This window comes from Eretmochelys imbricata, chromosome 5, assembly GCF_965152235.1.
Source record: "Eretmochelys imbricata isolate rEreImb1 chromosome 5, rEreImb1.hap1, whole genome shotgun sequence".
NCBI lineage: Eukaryota > Metazoa > Chordata > Testudines > Cheloniidae > Eretmochelys > Eretmochelys imbricata.
In genome coordinates, this window is record NC_135576.1 from 43,176,996 (window position 1) to 43,199,015 (window position 22,020).

A 22,020-nucleotide genomic window follows, 5' to 3' on the forward strand; every position below is an offset into this window, starting at 1 on the left:
GCAGTTCTGTACGACGCTGCATTTACATGTGATTCGATGGCACATGCTCTAATTTATTAAGTTCTGGTATGATCTAAACGTGTTTCTGTTAGTTTTTTCTTATCACCAAGCCAGTTTTGGAACAGGCTAACCAAATATTTTGCGTGGGGCAGCATGCTCTAGCGCAGGGGTTCTCAAACTGTGGGTCAGGACCCTTCAAGGGGTCATGAGGTTATTATGTGGGGGATCATGAACTGTCAGCCTCCACCACAAAACCACTTTATAATAGTGTTAAATATATAAAAAAAAGTTTTTAATTTATAAGGGGGGGGTCACACTCAGAGACTTGCTATGTGAAAAGGGTCACCAGGTCAAAAGTTTGAGACTCACTGGTATAGTAGTTAGAGAAGGGGATTAGGATTCAGTTTCTCTGGGTGATCTCCCTAACTCTGCCACTGACATGCCATGTGAGCTGGGGCTGGTTAGGTGACCACTCTGCCTCAGTTTTCTCATCTGTGAAGTGTGAAACTCTCGTGAATTAATTGCAAGAGATGTGATTTCTAAGTAAAATTAGTCTGACTCATGATCTCGCGATAAATTTCTCAAATGTCAGGATTTCTTTCCCTCCCGCTCTCAGCCATCCCTGGGTCTGACAGTGGGAGCCCCTCCTCATGGGACGTATGACTGATTTACTGTACTGTATCTGGACCCAAGATCTACATAGTCCAGTGTCTTGTCTCTTGACAGTGGCCAGGAACAGATGCTTCAATTGAAGGTGTAAGAACCCTCCACTGCATACATGTGGTATTTGTTCTCATCTGATAGAGACTGGAGAAAGCCCTGAAGCATAAGTTTCAATATCCCTTCCAAAATGTTATCTTTAATTACAGTAACTCTGGATATACCTGATGTCTGTGTAAATATGCAATCCCTCTTTGAATCTTAAGTTCTTGGCCTCAACAATTTCCTGTGGCAGCGTGTGCCACGGCTGAATCATAGGCTGTGTGCAAAAGTATTCTCTTGTGTTGTTTATTGAGCTTCACATCTTTTAATTTCATTGAATGTCCCCTGATTCTTTTATTATGAGAGTGAGAACAGAAGTAGAGGGACTGAGGGGGCTGTGAGCCATGCGGGAGCATCCTTAGCATTCCTGGCCCCTTAGGGCGAGAGAGAGAGAGAAGGGTACTGTTTGTAGGAGAAGTGGAAAGCTCCTGCTGGGCTGAGTCCTTAGCCTGGGAGTGATTGAGTCCTGTCCAGCCCCTCAGTAAAGGGCATTACTGAGGTACAGTACACTGTAGGGTACACTGAAAAGGGTACACTGATCTTTATTGCTCCAAGGAGGGTGGTTCATTGAGACAGTGATAGTCTCCAGATTTGGACACTACCTAGCGGTGGGATGACTTGAACACAGCTGATCATCAGTTGTTAGGAAATGCCTGACCCTCATTATTGCTGCTATTAACAAGTCAAAACTGCATTGTTCCCTCAGTTATTTCCCCCCTACAAAACCAGGTGTCAGTGTCATTACAGCGATACAGTTATTGGTTAAATGAGGACTGTACAAAATACATAGGAAGACAGTCGCTGATCAACAGCTCTTTGACAAATCTCCCAAGTGTCCAGCATCTTGCTTGACACACGTGTAGGCCACCCCTTGGATGACCAGATAGCAAGTCTGAAAAATCGGGGTTGTGGTGTAATAGTCTTATATAAGACAAAGCCCCTAATATTGGAATGGTCACCCATGACCTACACTAAATGCCATGCTGGACTCTGAGCAAGCAGAAAGGTAGAAGCTGCCGGTCAGACTTGTCGCCACCATGGGTGGTGATTGCACCTGCCAAGTAGGCTGCTCTCTGCCTCTCCCAGTATTGTCTCCAGCGTTCCTAGCTAGCAGAGAGGAGGAGGGGTCCGTAGAATGTCAGATGAGAAGCTGGAGGGAGGAGAGTGGGAATCATAGGTTATTGCTCACAAAAGAAATCATGAGAGTTGGAAACACAAGTGAAGTGACCTGAGTTATAGGCTCTCCTTCCTCCCCCAGGGCGCCACCTGGAAGTGGGGTACCACTGAGCCCCCCGACCCAGCAGCCTGGGCTCCCTTCTACACTGTACTGCTCTGACAAGCTTACAAGACCTGCAGGCTTCAGCCTGCACTTTCACCAGCATACATGCAGGTAGGGACATACCCAGCTGCAGTACACACACAGGCAGGCTCTTTAACCAGCCCATGCATGGGAAGGCTTCAGCTAGGGCACCTCCCAATTCCTAAGACATGCACCCCCTCTGCAGTGTAAACCCAAAATTATACCGTCCTGTGCTGCACAGGGAACTGTATGGCATAAGCTCTTAAAATTTACCCCCTCCCTCAATGTGGAGAGGAATATGCAACAGGTTTGTCTCCCTGAGTTATAATTTCCACGCACTGGTTTTAGATAAAGCAAAAATAAGTTTATTAACTACAAAAGATAGATTTTAAATGATTATAAGGGACAGCAAACAGATCAAAGCAGATTACCTAGCAAATAAACAAAAATACACAAACTAATCTTAATATACTAAATAGATTGATTATGAATAGCAGATTCTCACCCAAAGTGATGATATAAGCAGACTGCAGATTCTTAAGGGGCAAGCTGCATTGCTTACCCATCGGAATCCCCAGGTGTTCCATTCAGAGGCTAAAAATCCCTTTAGCCATGGTGAGAGCTCTTTGTTTCAAATCTTGGTTCCCACGCCAGTCAGTGGAAAAATACTGACATCCCAAGATGGAGTTCAGCACCAGGGAACTGGTCACTCGTCCCTGTAGTGTCACAGTAGCCATAACTCGGAGGCTGTCTGTAGCCTCAGGAAGGCTCCCCAGGTGGGAGATAAGCTTCTCCTAAGACCTGTTTCTTTTTAATGGCTCGTTAACCTGAATTGGCCCTTCCCAGTCAGCCATCTAGACTGAGAGCATTTTGCCTAGTGGGAGTTGCCCAGGTGTAACAACATTTTGAAATACTGAAAACTTTGGATACAAAAATGATACGTGCATACAAATAGGATAATTCTATTCCACAAACCATAACCTTTCCAATGACATCTCACATGATTTATCTTGCATAAAATACATCATACTCATATCATAATAAGATCACTGTGAAGAATATTGGGGTGCAGTGCCACACTCCCCACACCTGCTCCCAGCTGCTCAGGGGAGCTCTGGAAAAGTGTGAAAGGGAAATTAGCCTCTATTCAATGCTTTTCACCAGCACCAAATGCACACAGTGTTTTCAAAACAGGTACTTAGCACAGGCGCTGGCTTCTTCAAGGCCCTGGGGTTCTCAAGCCCCCACTCTGCCCCGCCTCTTCCCACCCAGTTCTGCCCTCTCCCCCAAGTGTACCACCCCCCCACTTCTCCCACTTCTCCTTCCCCCCCAACACCTCCTGCACACTGCAGGACAGCTGATAGTGGTAGGTGGGAGGCACTCGGAGGGAGGGGTAGGAGTTGATCGGTGGGGCCACCAGTGGATCGGAGCCACTGGGGGAAGGGGGAGGATTTGGCTGCCGGTGGGTGCTAAGCACCCACTAATTTTTTTCCAGACCTGGAGCACCCATGGAGTCAGAGCCTATGGTACTTAGCCCCATATACAAATGATAGATAATAAATTAGTAAAATAATTTGTACAGATGTCACACTGGGAGCTGCAGAGAATTTGGCAGTGATTAAATGAGCAGATAATCTGCCTTAGATAACCCGAAGGAGGGCACGCAGCATGTTTCAACAGGTGCGTAACAGCATTTCTTCCAGGCTGTGGGTACGTTTGCATTGATAAGCTCAGCAGAAGTGTGTTTGAGGAATTTGAATGACGGGAGGCTGATAGGTAACACCAGAATATAGAGGTCAGGTTAAAGGAGGGAGCCTAGATGACAGCACAACAATGACTAGAGAAGGCTACAGGTACAGCAAGGTGGGAGGCGAGGCTCTGGCAGGGCTAGGGAAGAATAGGAAGAAACAAGGGCAGAAGTGCAGGTAGCAATGGTGTGTAATATAGCATCTTGAAGGTGTAGGCATGAAGCTTGTACTTGAATCAGAAGACCAGAGGAAACTAGTGGAGGGATTCAGATGGGAGAGTATCATGGTCTGAGTGGCCGGCCCAGAATCAGAAGTGTGACTGGTCAAGGTGGGTTCAGTCCCAGGCATGGACAAGCTTGGTGATGGAAAGAAAGGGATGAACACACACACACACTTTATTTTTAAGTTATTCACTCGAGAAATTGGCCTGCATCTTACCATGGAGGTCTGCAGTTTGGTTAGAGCATCAGCCTTTTCCTAGCCAAAGATGGGGAAGGAAGAACTTTGCTCTGAGCATTGCTGGTTTTTCAATGTGGAGTAAAGGGAACTGCTACTTTAAATCTAACAATTTACTCCCTAATCTCAGAAACTCAACTTGTTAGTTACAAGCAGTTTAGGTTCATTTCCCATCTAAATAATGACTTCAAAAACTACATTGCAAGTCACTGTAAGGTTTGTACTTGTATTGTAATGTTGTTTACATCGGTGAGCTGGGAGCCAGGATGGTCCTGAGTTCAAATCCATCAGACATCATTCACCTCAGGCAATTCACTTCATCTCTTTGTGTGTCAGCTCTCCAGCTGTGTTTAAAAAATAAGAGATAAAAGCAAAATCTGACTGAAAACCAAGTGCTGCATCAGATCAGAGCTCTACTGGGTAAAATAAATCCTATAAAGAAAGATAAATCCAATGTCACTTTCTGTTGATTTATATCCTCACTAAGTAATCCCCAAAAAACTAAACCTTTAGACTTTGAATTTCCCTGTATATAATCAGTGCTTTGTGCTGCATTGCGTTCATATAAAAATATTCCTTCAGAAGGGGCAGTCCAATCTGTATATTTAGGATTTGCATACCTAGTAATGAGCAACATATGCTGTTCACCTTTATTATTTGTGTAACTTCTAGGTGTGAATGGTGCTTGACAGGCAAATAAAAAAGCAAAGGCCCTGCTCAGAGAGTTCACATTCTAAATTAAATAAAAGAGAAAACAAAAATGACAGCAGACCAAGGTGGGATAAAAATAAAAAAGAAGTGAGATGGTAACGTGGCGGAGACGTGTATTGTATTGTACTTGGAGAAGCACAGATCTCCCAGAGAGAGCAAATATGTTCATTTGATGAAGTGGAGAAATTGCTTGCCAGCTCAGCAGGGGTTAAGGAGCGCCTGTGGGCCCAGCTAGCCCCACCTCGTTATACCTGCAGCCAACCACAGGCCTGGAGTGGGGAGAAAAGGAGAGAGCCTGGGCCAGTTCAGGGTTGACTGGTGAAGAGGCAGGAGCTAGCTGCCTGAAAGGAAGAAGCCAAGGCAGCCCCCAGGGAGCACGTTCTCTCCCCCTGCTTGCAGTGCCCCCTGTTCAGCCCCCCTTCTGTTGACTCTCACAAGGTCCTGGGCTGGGACCCGGTGGAGTGGGAGATCCTAGGTCTCTCTACCCCCCCCACTGCCTGAAAGACTGAGACACCTTGACCCAGGGAAACAAGGGACTGGAAGTCAGGCACACCATCCACTAGGTCACCTGGCCCTCCAAGCATCCTGGTACACTTAATTCTTGTTAAATTATTTTTGCTCATTTTCAGTTTTTTACCTTCTTTGCTGACTTTTTGTTTCTTAGTTGACTTGTAAGTGGTTGAAATTTAGCTCTGCTCATGGCCCTAGGAGACTGGGTCGGGTTTCTGCAGCTACAAAGGGGATCACATTGGAGATTTTGTCTCTGGGAGCTGAGCAAGGTTTGAGCCTAAAGTTCCTCTTTCAAGGTGAGGCTGTGTTGCAGAAGGCACGGTGATGCATGCTGGAATAAGAGTGCTGATGCTACAGTTTTGGGTCCCAGGCAGGGTGAGTAGTTGATACTTGCCGAGCTGCAGTTTGACAACTGAGGTATGTCAGCAGAAATGTTTCGGAAACCTTGGCACAATGCTTTCACATGCTGTAATGCTGCTCTGTTCACTTTTGACTCCACTGTTTGTAGATCACTTTTGTAGCAAACTGTTGTAGAGAATAAATTATTCGAGATGCATCTTTCTTTCCACTTACATTTTCAAGCAGGCACCTTCATGTTTTCTCCTGCTGCGCCCCCATAAACATGCACAATGTTTTCTCATTGTCCTCCTTCAAATCCCTCCTTAAAATTCTTCTTTGCTGTGATTACTTCAAAAAATGTGACAACGGTTAGGCGGCTGATATGCTAAGACCGCTGCCTGTCGTGCTGGCCAGTACTGTCGTCATCTTCCTTTCACTCCCCTATTTGTAACCGTTAACTCTTGTCTTAGACTTGGATTGTAAGGTCTTTGGAGCAGGGACCGTCATTGTGTTCTGTGTTTATACAGCCCCTAACATAGTGGTCCATGACTGGGGCTCCTAGGCACTATGGTAATACAAATAAATAATTGCAGAGCTTACTGTATTGAACCAATTCTGTTTTGGAAGATGTGCCTTGAATCAGCTAGTGAAAGTTCAGCAGTTTCTGGGTTTTATGTAGCTCGCTTTGCACTGTTCTCAAAGATATGCTGATGTAGGCTTGACAAGTCAGTCAAATCATGTAAATTGACCACCTATTATTTGGCCACTGTCAAATATTGTTCAATATTCCAGCAAGAATGCCCTGCTGTAGCTGGCGGCCTCCCTTTTTGGTTGCATCATGCTTCTTTCATTTTTCTAGCACTTCATTTCATTGTGTTTCCATTATTGTGAGTTTAAATTACTCAGTTAAATGTTTGTTGTAATTAGCCACAAGTATCTATCTAAGGCTAAGCCTACTGGCAACCATAAAGTCTTACTCTTACTCTTCTAATAAACCAGTGCTGTACAATATTTGACCATTTTTGACATTATTGACCAATGTTTGTCCGGTCAATTGAGCAATTATTTTTCAAATAGGGGGCGGGGGTGAGGTAATATCTTTTATTGGACCAACTTCTGTTGGTAAAGAGACAAGCTTTCGATCTTACACAGAGCTCTTCCTCAGGTCCTGGCTCCAACCACACTGCAAAGAATTATTTGCAGACCAGGCAAATACCCAATCCAGTGTTAGAGGGGGCTTTGAATAGACATGGTTTGCCCCAAGACATTTTTCCTGTCTTAGATCACTCTGGGTGCAAGCATCGTTTTGATGGAGGCTGCCTGTTCTGCTGTTTCTGTCTATACAAATACCATATGCATGTCAGGGTCAGCTCACTGGGTCATTTTTACATTGGATAGCTTGCCTCTGACAGCAACAACTTGTAATGTATAAAAACAATTGACATTAGTGTGTGGACATGCTATGTTATCATAACCAAGATATGGCAGTGATATACACAGCTGTGAAATGGACAGCAGACATCAAAAATTGCCTACTGTGCAATTTTCAACGTGGCTTTCCTGTTTAAAATAGGGATGCTGTCAGATAATTGTTTATCTAAGTTAAATAGGTTGGGGGCTGTATAATATGTGAGGGAAGTTGTAGGTCAATCTGTATACGTGAAGTGCAGACATTTTAAAGAGCTACAAGAATCTCCATTTTGTAGACTTACACGAGCCAAACTTGGTACCTGCTACAAAAGGGAGAGAAATATTATCAATGTTTTCTCTTCTATCTTGTAAGTCTCGCGAATGGAGTGGAAACTTTCCAACTCAGTGGTGATCTTCAATACATTAACTGTCTTAGACTTTATAGGGAGAACATTCAAGGAAAAGCCTCTGGGATAATAGCTGAAGTTGAACTGTATAGAGTGTTCAAAGAAGAACTCAGCTCCCATGCATAGAGTAAATGCAACATTCCATTCATCCCAACTGAGAGCCTTTGTTCCATACAGTGTATATACATATCTGTGGAAAGAGAACAGTGCACAGCTTTAGAGGGGATTGGCTCTTTACAACAGGGTTGAGTTGTTATGGAAGCACTGGTGCAAAAACTTGCATTCTAGCCACTAATAGACACACCTAGTACTTGTCAGGCTTTGGGCCAAGTATAAATATTAACTCCTAACTATTGCTGTTTGGATTTAGTAACCTGTGATAAAGTAAAGCAGAAACTCCCTAATTCAACACTATTAAGTAATGCTAAGTCTTTTCTGAACTTTGCAGAGCTCACTAGAAAAGGCCATGCACTAGAAGTACAGACCCCAGTCCCACTATGAAATAGCCATCAGCTCCATGAGCATTCAGGGTATCTGAATGCACATGAACCTACTAGGCATCTCATCTCATTTTGCTTACATCCTTTAGTTTCCTTTTCTGCACTTCCACAAAGGGAAATTGTTGGCATTTACCAGCACAGCTGACACAAAGGCTGCCAACAACACTGATCTCCGCCCATCCAGCATCTGGACTAAGAAGTTTTTAAGGTCAGGTTTGACAAAGCCCTGGCTGGGATGATTTAGTTGGGATTGGTCCTGCTCTGGGCAGGGGGTTGGACTAGATGGCCTCCAGAGATCCCTTCCAACTCTGTTATTCTATGATTCTATGAACATTCAGATACTAAGGTTAGAGAAAACTGAAGTGGTGATATGGCTTTAGTGGAACGTTAGTCCAGCCACTCCTCATTTACAATTTAAGTTAATTATAAATCCTTCCAAGGCTTAGTCTGACTTCTCAATATTATGAATGTATTTATATATTCATTTACTAATTAAATTCTCTATATTTTTTCAGAGATCAATGCTCCATAAAAGCCAACCCCACCAAAAGGCAATAATCGTGTGAATAAGAATACAGCCATCTTCCCTTTTAAATCAAGAGAAATATAATTATATGTGATAAAATATTCTCTGCCTTTTTAAATGATAATATCTGTAGCTGCAACCCTGTGAGGATTCTGCTTTCAGGCCCTGGGGCAGGTCTGGCATTTTAACGTTCTGTTTAGTTCTGTTTCTGTGGAGCATGTGATTGGGCTTTCAGGCCTTGTTTGAAGCCAGAGTAGTTCATACTCCCTGTTAACAAGGGGTGGTGCTGACCAGGTAGGCCAAATATATAGACCAATTGCAAGGCATATTCCTGAGACAACAGAGGAGTCCAAATGGCAAAATGGATCAAAGAGATGAGAACCAAGGACCAAAGATTTGTTCAGAAAATAGGGGAGACCCAGAGTCCTTGCAGACTTTCATGTCCAAGTCTGTCAGGAGCAGAGGGTGTTTGAACATAACAATGGCCATACTGGGTCAGACCAATGGTCCATCTAGCCCAGTATCCTGTCTACCGACAGTGGCCAACACCAGGTGCTTCAGAGAGAATGAACAGAACAGGCAATCATCAAGTGATCCATCCCCTGGATTTATATGGAGGCATTATGATATTTTCTGTCTTTTTATCCCTTTTCTAATGATTCCTAACATACTATTAGCTTTTTTGACTGCTGCTTCACATTGAGTGGATGTTTTCAGAGAACTATCCACAATGACCCCAAGATCTTTCTTGAGTGGTAACAGCTAATTTAGACCCCGTCGTTTTATATGTATAGCTGGGATTCTGTTTTCTAATGTGCATTACTTTGCATTTATCAACATTGAATTTCATCTGCCATTTTGTTGCCCAGTCACCCAGTTTTGTGAGCTCCCTTTATAACTCTTCGTAGACAGTTTTGGGCTTAACTATCTTGAGTAATTTTGTATTGTCTGCAAATGTTGCTGTCTCACTGTTTTACCCCTTTTTCCAGATCATTTATGAATATGTTGAATAGGACTGGGTCCAGTACAGACCTCAGGCTACACCACTATTTAACTCTCTCCATTCTGAAAACTGGCCATGTATTCCTACCCTTTGTTTCCTGTCTTTTAACCAGTTACAAATCCATGAGAGAACCTTCCCTCTTATCCTATGACTGCTTACTTTACTTAAGAGCCTTTGGTGAGGGACCTTGTCAAAGGCTTTCTGAAAGTCCAGGTACGCTGTATCACCCTTGTCCATATGTTTGTTGACCCCTTAAAAAATTCTAATAGATTGGTGAGGTATGATTTCTCTTTACAAAAGCCATATTTACTCTTCCCCAACAAATCATGTTCATCTATGTGTCCGATAATTCTGTTCTTTACTATAGTTTCAGCCAATTTGCCTGGTACTGAAGTTAGGCTTACACATCTGTATTTGCTGGGATCACTTCTGGAACCTTTTTAAAAAATTGGCATCACATTAGCTATCCTCCAGTCATCTGTACAGAAGCTGATTTAAATGATAGGTTACATACCACAGATTGGATCCATGCATGTCCCTCCCCTGTCCCCAAAAAATCCTTTTACTTATTAACCTAGCGTGCATCTTTTTGCAATGTAGAAAACACATTTTGAAGTTAGGTACCCAATAGAATTTGTAAAAAAAAAAAAAAAAAAAAAGGCAAATTTACTAATACATTGGAAAAATAGGTAAAATGCCTGCAATATTTGGAGGGTATTTTAATATATCAAGAGTTGCAAACACACATTCATGATCCTGGACTGAATATCATCTTTTATTCCCTAAGGTCTTCCTTTCTTGTGTGCTAGTTTGTCATTCTTTCTGTGGCCATGTCTACACTTGAGTTGGAGGTGTAAATTCCAGCTCGGTAGACATATGTGCATCAGCTTTGATCAAGCTAGTGCACTAAAAATAGCAGAGTAGCCTCAATGGTGCAGGAAGCAGGAGAGGCTAGCGGCTCTGAATACAATCCTACTCTGGACCCTGGATACTTGAGCAACTATCCCATCCCACTGCCCATGCCACTACAATAGTGCACTGCAGAGCATTGAAATCAAAACTGAGAAGAAAAACTGGGATTGATGGTATCTGGATACTTTCCTCACCTCTGCCACTGACACATTATGTGACCTGAGGCCAGTTACTTAACCTCTCTGCCTCTGTTCATGCATCTCTCAAGGGGAAGTGAGACTAACCCAACTTCGCAAAGTGCTCTGAGTTCCTCTGACAAAAGGTGCTATGTAAGTGCGACTGATATCTGTGATCATTCAGCTGAGGAGTGGTCCTGGGGAGAAAGGAGAATTTCTGGCTGCTTGAATGGCAAGGTGAGGTTTTGGTGGAGATGGTCCCCACACAGGAATCTCCCTCCCTCTTCACTTGTCCTGACCTTTTGACATGACCCATCTCTTTTTGCTGCATGTTCCTGGCCCCTCCCTCAGTCCATGAACCAGTAGATGGGAGGCAGGTTGCATTGGGAGAACCTGCAACATGCCAGAAGCAGGGAAGTTGTGCGGGCTGTGAGCCACAAGAGAACATGCTTAGCTCTCCTGGTCCGCCCTAAGAGGGAGAGGGAAAGGTGCTGCTTGCCTGGGGAGTGGAAGCAGGAGCTGAGAAGTGGGAAGCTGGGCTGAAAAATTAACCTGTGAGTGACTGAGTTCTCTCTAGCCCCTCAGTAAAGGACATTACAGACAAGGATCCACAGGACTTCTGTGCTCTGAGGAGAGTAACTCATTTGAACAGTGAGGACCTCCAGCTTTGGGCACTTCCTGGAATTGGAGGAATTGAAAACAGCTGGCCATCAACTTCCAGGAAATGCTTGGCCCTGGCTGTCATCATTACTGCATTTCACAGATCACAGCTGCATTGTTGGCTCAGTTATTTCCCCTGTAAAAGCCCAGCTGTGAAGGGGTATTGTTATTGTCACGACCGCTGTTACAAATGCCCCACAATTAGTATATGGAGAAAATAAACAATATTTTCTCATTAAATCATCACAGCATGTTCAATGCTGCAAAATGCATACGGCTCCTGTGACACACACACCCCCACACTGGCCCCCCTCTCGTGTTCCTGCAGCCTCTCTGCCTGCTCGATTCCTCTTGCTTTTCCAGGCCCAGCAGAGAGGAGGAGCTGCCTGCAGCAGGGTCAGTGCCCCAGCAGGGGGGTTGAGCTCTGATGGGGATACCAAGAACTACTGGGGGGAAATGGTGGGGCAAGAGGTAGAAAGGGGTGACAGGAGTTATTGAGGAAAAGGTGAGGGGCTACTGGTGGGAAAGGAAGTGGACAGGAGCTAAGGGAGGAGAAGGGGTTAATATGGAAGAGATGTGGGTGACAGGCTAGTAGAGAAGACACGAACTACTGCGTCTAGATATTCCCTGATAAGAGGTTCCCTTCTGGCCAGTGACTGCAAAGTTCCTCAGATTGCCCTGATTCCCCCACAAGCTGCCCCTGGTTCCTCACAAACCCTTGCGCCCCTCCCCCTCCCCCAAACACACACACTTTTGAGGGCAAGAAATAAGGCCCTGCATTTCACCTACACCCAGTGATTCAGTGAACAATGATCAGGAAAGAGGCCAGTCTAATTTTCTTTTAGAGCAACCATGTGTGCAGGACCAGCCGTGCTATTGCCTAAGCCATTCAGACAGCACTGGTGTCTAAATTCTGACTTCAGAGCAGCCTATTCATTTGCGGGAACCGGTATTCCCACTTCATTTCTCACCCCTTTCCTCCTCGGTGACATTCCCTTAGCCCACTCAGCCGCCTGAGGCCCCAGGACAAGCTTATAGTTGAGGGCTAGTGACAGACTTCAATGGGACTAACTATTATTATTTGTATTACCCGAGAGCCTAGGAGCCCTTGTCATAGATCAGGACCCTAATATGTTACTTGTGTGGCTAAAGCTCTTCACAAGTTCTGGCCCTGGTTTGTTTTTTCATAGTAATTTTTCTTTAATCAGTTGCTACAAATGAGAATGGGGCGTGTAATACTAATATTAAAAGGAATATTGCCCAGGAACAAAGCAACAAGTAGGGAAAATGACCTTTTCTTCAGAATTTGTCTACTCACTGTCCTTTCTTCCTTTCTTTAAAAATGACACTGGTGGAGCCATCCTTCACTTAGAGTTGTTGGTAATGTCTCTTTAAAAAGCGGGTGATGCAAACCAAGATAACAGCAACAAGCAATATCAAAACCAGCACAGCACAAACAATTCCTGTAACACTGATCCCACAGGACAATGTTACAGTGGACAGCTTAGTACCTGCTAGAGATTTGGGCTCACAACACACTGTCCCTTCAGAGTCTTCAATTTTATCCATATTCTGCTTGTACCAAGTTATTAAACCAATATTAGAGCAGGTGCATTCCAGTGGATTGTAACTTAAATTGATTATACTCTGGTCAGATAAGCTAGTTAACATGTCACGTGGTATAATATGGATCCTATTATTGGCAAAATTGAGATAGATGCTCTTGAGATTGGAAAATGCATTTGTGCTGAATGCAATAAGCTTGTTGTGGCTCAGGTCAACCTGCTTTAGCTTCTTGAGGGTGTAAAATGCTTGGTTTTGTATAGCTGTCAGATCACAGAATGATAAAATTAACACCTCTAAACTGGATACCTGGTGAAAGAGATTGTCATTCAGAATGGTCCCTGATGGAAACTTATTCCCCCTAAGGTTCAACAGGAAAAGGTTTTGCAGCCCCTGTAAAAGGTGCTGAATGTTGGTATCAATATAGGAGTAAGAAAGGTTCAGGACACGCAAGAGATGCAGATTGCGGAAAGGACCCTGGGAAGCATTGATGTGAAGACGTGTAAAAGCTAAATCCAGGAGCTCCAGGTTCGCACCTTCCTTAAAGGCCAAATCTTGGAGCTGAAGCTGCTTGTTGTAGCTCAGATTCAGGTGTTGTAATCCGATCAAGCCTTTTAGCTGCTTGCTGCAGCAGTCTCCATTTTCTATGTAACTGTGGCTTAAATCCAGGTGTTGAAGCTTTGACAGTGTTTCTAAACAGCCGGAGCCTAAGTCCAGATTCTCAGCATTTTCTCTGATATGAAGGTGGGTGAGGGAGGAGAAAGCGGTGGAGCTAATGTTGCAAATGTGCTTAAAGGCGTTCCTATTGAGAATTAATTCTTCCAACATGTTCATGCCGCTGATGTCAGGAGGTAACATGCTGATATAGGTGTGAGTCAGATCCAGCCTTTGGAGTTTGCTCAAACACTGAAATGTGGCAGCAGTCAGGTGAAGGAAATGCCGCTTTTGCAGATTGATATCCACCACAGAGATATTGCACAGGTTCTGTAGCATAGTAGGGTTTATGGGAAGCCCATTTTCTACATCCTCAAATGACCCCAACCAAAGAGTATGGGTTTTGGTATCCTGCATCCCTGCTAAAACCACAGAAATGTCAACGCAACCTCCAAAGTCCAAGCTGTAAAATAAGTTGGACTGGAATGCCCCAGCTTCAATGTGCATAATATCATTTCCCTTCAAGATCAGAGTTAAATTCTTTGTCTGCAGCAGAATATCTATGTCTTTTGCTGCTATTCTTTGTATGTTGTTCATTTGAAAATCAAGGTATTTGAGGTTTCTGGTTGGAAAGCTTGGAGGGAGCTGCAGTGAGGAGATGTGATTGCTGCCCAAGTCAAAAGTCTCTAAATTATCCAGATTCTGCATTGGAATAAATGCTAAACTGGTTAGACCTGTCTCAGTTAAGACAAGATGCTTCAGAGACTGTGGGCCAACAAATGCTGTGTCAGCCAGAAACATGAGTAGATTTCCAGTCAAGACAATAATGTTCAGATGAGTGTTGCTTTGAAAGGCACCTTCGTACACCCAGTTAATTTGACACCTTGAAAAGAACACAATAATCCAATGACGTTAGTAATAAATCAATCTGATGAAATTTTCCCACTGTTACATGGTCATTTAAAAACAACAATCGAAATGCAATCTCATGTACAAAGAAAACCCAATGAACTATGGTCTTCTTTGAGTTAAAAGCTATTATTTTCTTTGCTGGTGGCACATAGCTGATATTCAGAAGCCCCTATGTTTTAAACTCAGATAAGAAGATGACATAATGGGAAGTGAAAACTGTCTAGGGCTGATCGGGTGTGGAGGTCCCGACTGTGACGTTGTTCATGAAAGTCACACAGAGACATGATAAGTAAGGGGGGGGTTTTCCCATTGCCTTCCCTAATCAACACAATCAAAATCTTATCCCTATAATAAGGGCACTTCTTACAAGGCTAGAATCTCCTTCTCCCCACATTCCATGAATGATATTTTCATGGAAAAGCAGGTGAGATGTTTCCTACAGCAAATTTGTTGGTGCTAACATAAATAATAGGATGTGAGGGTTTCACCCATTGTCCTGCAAATGGTCCAGTGACTCCAAGCCTTAACAGGAGAGAGCCCAAACAAACGCTATTTCCAAATATCTAGGCATTCTTAATTGGCAAGACAATGCAACAGTTATCTGCAAGAGTCTCTGAAGGTTCTGCTGTGAAGATGGTTGCCATGGTATGCTATGGAAGCCTTCAGTTCTTTATTGGTATTGCAAAAGGTTGAAGCAATGGCATATAAGCAATGGCAAATTCAAAATAAGTTATGAGTTGTGTGATCAGTGGAAGTGACAAAGATTTCCAGTACCTTGTTAAGTCTAAATATACCAGATTCTTTAGTTTGCTGAAGGTTGAATTGTGAAGGGAAGAAAGCAAGTTAAAGCTGAAGTCAAGGATTTCTGTTGTGGCTGGGAGTCTTTCAGGAATCTCTCTCAGTCCTAAATCTTCACAGCTATAGCTTTTGTTGGCTATAACCTGTGGAAATTATATATTTATTATTAAATACACCAATATAGGCATACTGTGAATGTAAACACGAAGCTCTGACATGCACATTCTACCAAGTAGCTGCCTTAGAAATAAATCATTTAAAAACATAACAGTCAAAACATATCTTATAGCACTTACAATACCTGATCACATTCCACTGTATTCCAAAATCTTGAATTAGAACAGTTCAAAAACCTAATGTAGCATTGTATTTAGAAACAAACAATCCCCCCTTAAAGATTAAACGTCTGGATAGCAGTGAAATGAGTGGAGAAAGAGCTATTATGACCCAGATGCCTAATGGTGAGGAAACTGAGTTCAATTAAAAAAACCCCAAACTGTTGGATTCTGCAAGGATGGAGGTGGGAGTGCCACGGATCAGCAGCAGGAAAGCCTAACAGGAGCCTATTGGCAACATATGAGAGTGTTTTTTGAACTCTTAATATCAACCTGAAATATGTAATCCTGGGACTTCGTGGAATGCAGTTTTTAAACCACAGGCTTGGATCTTTTATGCTAATATTAAGTGCACATCATTCTGTATTTCATTAACCAATTAAAATATGTAGGACAGTATAAATTATCAATCCCCAATAAATAATCTGTGGGTTTTGTAACAAGGCTCACTGTAAAATAAGTCCCAGGGAGTTATGAAGATCTTGCAAAGAGAGCTTGGCTCAGAGTGCTAAAATACTGCTTTATAACAGAAAATGTCTGCTCAAATAAAAAGGGAGCTGAGCTGTGTTTATACTCTCAGCAAAGGACTGCTAAGCACATTTAGCTGAAACTAGACAAAAATTAGTATCTGAGAAACTGAGATTTTTAAATTCTTTTAAAGAATTTTCAGTCTTGGAAATGGAATAATCTGTCTCTTATGCAAATATATTCACCCCTCCAAAGTTAAAACAGAGGGATTCATTAATATACCAGACCTGCCTCTGACTTCACAAGGGACTATATTGTCAATCAAAACACAAGGGCGTTATGCACGCTCAGGCACAGTCCTCAGTAGGCTGATCGGCGTCACTGTGTGAAAAACAGGTGCATGAAAAGTCCATCTTTATTTCAGGCTTCAAACCCATGATCGCTGCCTAAGCAAACAGGCTGACATTCACAAGTGCAGTGGAATCAATGCCTAAGGAATGTCTGCCCATCAGAACCAATGGAATGAGAGTGCAGGGAAGAGGCAGCCACTCACCAGAGGACTTCAAGCCTTCCTTTAAGTAAGACCAGGCCCTCTTTCTTAAAGGAACCTTCAGAAAAAGACTATGTTGTCTCCTCAAAGACTCTTAATTACTGCTGAAATTAGCTCCAAGGAGAGAAGAAATCCTTTGAAGATTTCCCAGTCTACTCTACAGATTCTCAAATGCTGAGATTAAATATAACTGGCATTGTCTAAAGTCTTAAATAAAATAACTCAACTCGCTACAGAAAACACAGCTAAGCTTTGAAAGAACAGATCTGTACAAGTGCTGGTCCAAAAAAGAAAGAAAAAGTTGTGAACGCTTTAATTTTTTCCTGGTTTTTCATTGAAATTTTGGATATAAAAATATTTGGACCAACCCTATTCTGTTCTTTAATAGAGAATTTCTATTATTGGACAGTAATGCGTTCATTGGAAACTATTGTTAATGCAACAACCAGATTCCAAGAGAAGCCAGCCAGATTTAAGAGCAGGTATTAGTCTATTAGTAGCTGATAATCTACACACTTCCATTTATAAACCATTACTGGTTTTCGATCATCCCATAGATGGGTGATGCAAGGAGCGTGTGGCCTTCACCTTGCATTAGCTATTGGGATGTGAATGATTTTAATGGTGTCCTCTAATAAACTATGGACTATTGTATTGCTATGCAGCGGTGCTGAGAATTTCACAACTTTGCCAAATGGAGAACTAAACTAACACTTTTTTTCATTGCATTTGATTATGAAACTAGGGGCAACAGGGGTGGCTGGGTGATCAGGTGGTCACTTAGGGCACCAACGTTCAGTGTTCCAAAAATCCTCATTTTTGGGGTGGTTGGGTTTTTTTGGGGGGTGTGTGTGTGTTTTGCTTGTGCCTTTTATGTAGCTGCATGGGGAGTGCCAAAAAATTTTCTGCCAGGGTGACAAAACATCTGGGCCAGCCCAAGTGGACAAGTCTCTAAGAGGTGCAGCACAGAACTCCTAACTGAGGAAAAACTAAGGCTATGTTTACACTACAGCCTGGACCGACACTCTGAGATCAATCCATCGGCGGATGATTTAGCAGGTCTAGTAAAGACCCGTCAAATCAACAGCAGATCACTCTCCAGTCAACCCCTGTGCTCTACCCCCAACGAGAAAAGTAAGGGAAGTTGACGATAGAGTTTCTCCCATTGACCCCCCCACAGTGTAGACCCCGCAGTAACTCAACCTCAGGTACATCGACTCCAGCTACGTTATTCAAGTAGCTGGTGTTGCATAGCATAGGTCGACTTACCGCGGTAGTGTAGACAGAGCCTAAGGTGCCCTCCACAGGCACCAGCTTTTCAAAGTGCCGGATGGTGATCGACTCCCGATTCTTCCCCACGCCCTGTCTCTTCCCGCCCCCACTCCACCCCTCCCCCAAGCGCCGCATCCTCACTCCTTCCCCTTCCCTCCCCCAGCCTCCTGCACACCAGGAAACAGCTGTTTGCGGCAGGTGGGAGATGCTGGGAGGAAGGGGGAGGTGCTGATGTGCTGGGCCTGCCGGCAGGCAGGAACTGCTGGGAGTGGATGGGGGGGAGCTGATAGGGGGACTGTTGGTGGGTGCTCCAGACCTGGAGCACCCATGGCGTCGGCGCCTATGGTGCCCTCCTGATCCTGGGCTGCTCTGGGACTCCTGGCGTAAATTATACAGTCCCGAGGGAGTGTCGAAGTTACAGCAGCCTCCGTTCATTGCCTTATGGGATGCAGCACTGCTTGCTGCAGTCCTGACTTAAACATGTTCTCCTTGCCCCCAGCTATGCTGCTTTCTGCCCACAAAACCAGCGTTTGCGAGGGACTCTTCCCTGTTCCTGCAGTGGGGGAATCCTGCCCCAGCCAGATCCTGGAATTTGAGATTTCCTTTATGCCACTTTGCCAAGAAGACTGAGAAGGGGTGAGGAGCTTGCCCTATGTTGGGAAATCTTGATTTGACTGGTTAGCAGCCACTACGAGATCCTGGCAGGAGGCTCTGAGGTGGAGCTATTTTTGTTTACTTAACCACATCTCAATACGCCCTACTAGCCATGGTTCCAAAATGTGCCAGTCAGACCACAAGATTTCTTAATGTTCCTGGCTTACTAACTAGGAGAAGCGTTATTTAAATCATTTTGTGTTGAAAAGAGCAGTGCCTCAATGTACAACCAAAATGATTACTGGATTATTCCAGGGAACGTCTACACCTAAAATGCTACAGCTGCGCCACCTCAGCACTTCAGTGTAAATACTACCTACGCCGACAGGAGGGGTTCACCCATCACTGATGCAGGCAATCCACCTCCCTAAGAAGCAGTAGCTAAGCTGATGGAAGAATTCTTCTGTCGACCTAGTGCTGTCTATACCGGGAGTTAGGTTGGTATAGCTATGTCTCTCGGGGGCGGATTTTTCATAGCCCCGAGAGATGTAGCTATACCAATATAAGTTCCTAGTGTAGACCTGTCCTTATCACAAATAGATGCCTGCAGCACATAATGGGAAGGTGTGATGAATTTGGGCTATGTCTGGACCATTTATGAATTCTGATTGATGATGTGAAGTTATATTATGAAAAACTGCTGCATCCTTCTGTGCCTATATGAACATGCATCCACCATTACTAACTAGATCTATAGCAGATACACACTAGGCTGGGACAATGGGAAATACTTATGGTTAACAATGATACTTAGACCGCACCAAGCTTATGCTAATAAAGCAGCTAATAAAGAAATCATTAGGGGGGGAAAAGTTTCACTGTTTTGTCTGAAGGGACCAGAGAAGGTAGGCGCAGTAGAAAGTTACCAGGAGTAGAACAAAAAAGACCAGGTGACCAGCAGCAGTTTAGATGAAGAAACCCACAGATGAGGAGGGCAGACAGGAAAAGGAAACATGAGGCAGGAGAGACAAAATCATAGAAGTTGGGTGAGGGCCTTCAGGAGGAAGAGGTCACCCAGCAAGATAGCAGCCTCATGGGGCTGGGGGACCCTGCCTGCTTTCCTGAGCCCATATGGCCCCAGGGACTCTGGACGACCGAAGAGACTTGGACCCCAGCCTAAAGAATGTCCTAGAGTGGTGAGGAAACCGAGGCAGGGCCAGGGGTGCTGGAACAATTTGTAGAGTGGTAGTGGTGCTGCTAATGGAAACCATATATTTGATGATAGTTTTTACTACTTCAAGCCAGGGGCTGTGGCTGCACCCCCATCACTCCTAGGTCCAGCACCACTGGACAGGGACACGCATTGAGTGCTTATTGTTTTGTATGATCTGTACTCTCCTGTGCTTTACGTAAGTGTAAAAGGGCATAGAGGTGACAGACTCTGAAGAAAGCGTGTCTCTGTATGTTAACCACTGCACAACTACTGCATGCCCCTGAGAGCGGTAAGCTGAGGACCGGAAGCTATGCACCATCAGGGTGGAGTTCCGGGAGAGGGGTGTGTTTGAGTAACTGGGGTATCTTGGGAGTCAGTGCTGGTCCTGGGGGCCTCTAGGGCGGGTAGGCTGAGGAGCCCCATTTCTGAGAAAGGGTAATAGCCTGAGCCTTGGTAGGCTACAGCACTGGTTCCTCCCTTGGCCTCTCTGCCACATTGCCTGGGCACTAAAAGCTTAACACACCCCAGGAGATTCAGTGCAGAAAGGCTTGTATTCCCCCCAGAGCAGTCCCAGTAGGTGGCCGACAGGGCGTGCTCACAGAAAGCTACTGATGCAAACTGACTTGTAACAAAATAATTCCATTTCTTTACAAGTAGAGGCTCCAATTATTCCTAGGTCACTCAAAATTTTCTTCACTCAGTAGGAATTTTGCAAGTAATACAAATACAGACAGTAGAACCACAAACAGGAGTTATGAATAACAGGAAATATAAAGAAGTATATAAAATAACCATAGAGTGACAGCAAATGAGTAGCTCCCATGTGCTCTATCCCCGAATTAAATAACAAGAGACAGTTCTAATTTAGAAGTTCCTAGACGATCACTTTAGGGAAATGTCAAATACAGACCTAAGAAAAACCAGTACATTCCAGACTGATGAGAGGAAAACACTGCTTTTACGCACTTTATAATTAACCTGTAGAAGTTGCAGCCATAGTTTGTTATTGGGGAAAATGGCTGAGTAAGATTTAAGAAAGAAAAGAAAGGTTTAGCTGATGATGTAATTGAGAAGATTGCCTGCATTATGCCCTTTCAAATAAAATTACAGGAGCCATCAGCCCTCCCGCTTCAGGGCAGAAACTGGTCTCCAGATGGAGCAGAGGAAGAAATTCCCTCATGGTACAGTTTTGCACAATTAGGAGGATTATGGGAGTTGTACAACTTCACTAAAGCAAAGAATCTATTATAGGCCTCTGTGGCACATAAAATACGAAGGCAATTCCTATGAGTCTCTAACACCCCTCCCTCCCCAACCAAAAGAACCCTGAGAAGCATCTTGCCTTCATTCTTCCTCCCCGCCTCCTTCCCCTGCCCTTTTAATTAAAAACGAACCAGACCAGACAAAAAGAACTAAGGAGTACCTGGTATTTCCTTATATTATTGCTCTGGTGTGGAATCTTATATCTGTTCAGCTACAATTATCCACTACATGAAAGAGAATCACTGTCTTGCCCATTTGTACTGGTGTATACAAATTCTTGGACAAAAATGACAGGAAAGAAACCCCTTATAACCTGTTCTTTTTTCAGCTCTGATGTCTTGCTGTAGACATGCATGTGAGATTTCAATATGCCCAAAGCATTATGAAATGTATAAAACACTGTCAGTTTCTGGCAGATACAGAAGGATCCCATATAAAAGGGCCATATTAGTGCCTGAGCAGTATCATGGAGTGTATCTGAAAAGGCCTGCCTTACTTTCCCAGTCCAAGGTTTACAGATACTCCCCCCCCCCCCCCAAAAAAAATCCTCCTGCACTTCAAAACGATCAGATGTTAGCATGCAAATAATCACCAAAGATTCATTATTGATTCTCTATGTATACTACACCCTTGCCTCAAGAGAAAGAAATAACTATCACTCACCTCAGTGCACATCATATCTATAGGCTCAGATACTTCGCAGCTAACACAGAAAAGCCCCATCAAAATCAACCAATATATATGGCAAGCCATTAAGGCATTAGATGGCTTCTAAACTCAGATGATCTTGTGGTATCTTCTCTTAATGAAAGCAAAACCAACATTAAACTGAAACAGTCTGCTGGAAATTAACTAAATGGTAAAGGCAGAAAAAGAAAAAGACTTTGATAAAACTCTCAGGCTTAGCATGGTGAAATCATAGTCACAGCTTGAAAGGGGAAGTTCCCTGTTTTAAATATAGTCATTCAAATGACTGAT

At 43.7% G+C, this 22,020-nt stretch overlaps 1 protein-coding gene across 1 annotated transcript; it reads right to left on the reverse strand.

Moving 5' to 3' along the window:
- Positions 1-3,379: 3,379 nt before the first annotated feature.
- CD180 (CD180 molecule) lies at positions 3,380-21,795 on the reverse strand. Its single transcript, XM_077816963.1, has 4 exons — positions 21,706-21,795; positions 15,324-15,490; positions 12,739-14,520; positions 3,380-4,610 (listed from the first exon to the last, which is right to left on the reverse strand). Exons 1-3 carry the CDS (start codon positions 21,793-21,795, stop codon positions 12,789-12,791), a joined length of 1,989 nt encoding a protein of 662 aa, XP_077673089.1. The 3' UTR covers positions 3,380-4,610; positions 12,739-12,788.
- Positions 21,796-22,020: the final 225 nt, after the last annotated feature.

Coding starts and splice junctions, on each gene's coding strand:
- CD180 (XM_077816963.1), bottom strand. CDS start 21,795: ATGGCTTGCCATATATATTGGTTGATTTTGATGGGGCTTTTCTGTGTT. Junction 15,491..21,705: donor TAGATATGATGTGCACTGAG/GTGAGTGATAGT, acceptor TAATTTCCACAG/GTTATAGCCAACAAAAGCTA. Junction 14,521..15,323: donor GTATATTTAGACTTAACAAG/GTACTGGAAATC, acceptor GTTCTTTTCAAG/GTGTCAAATTAACTGGGTGT.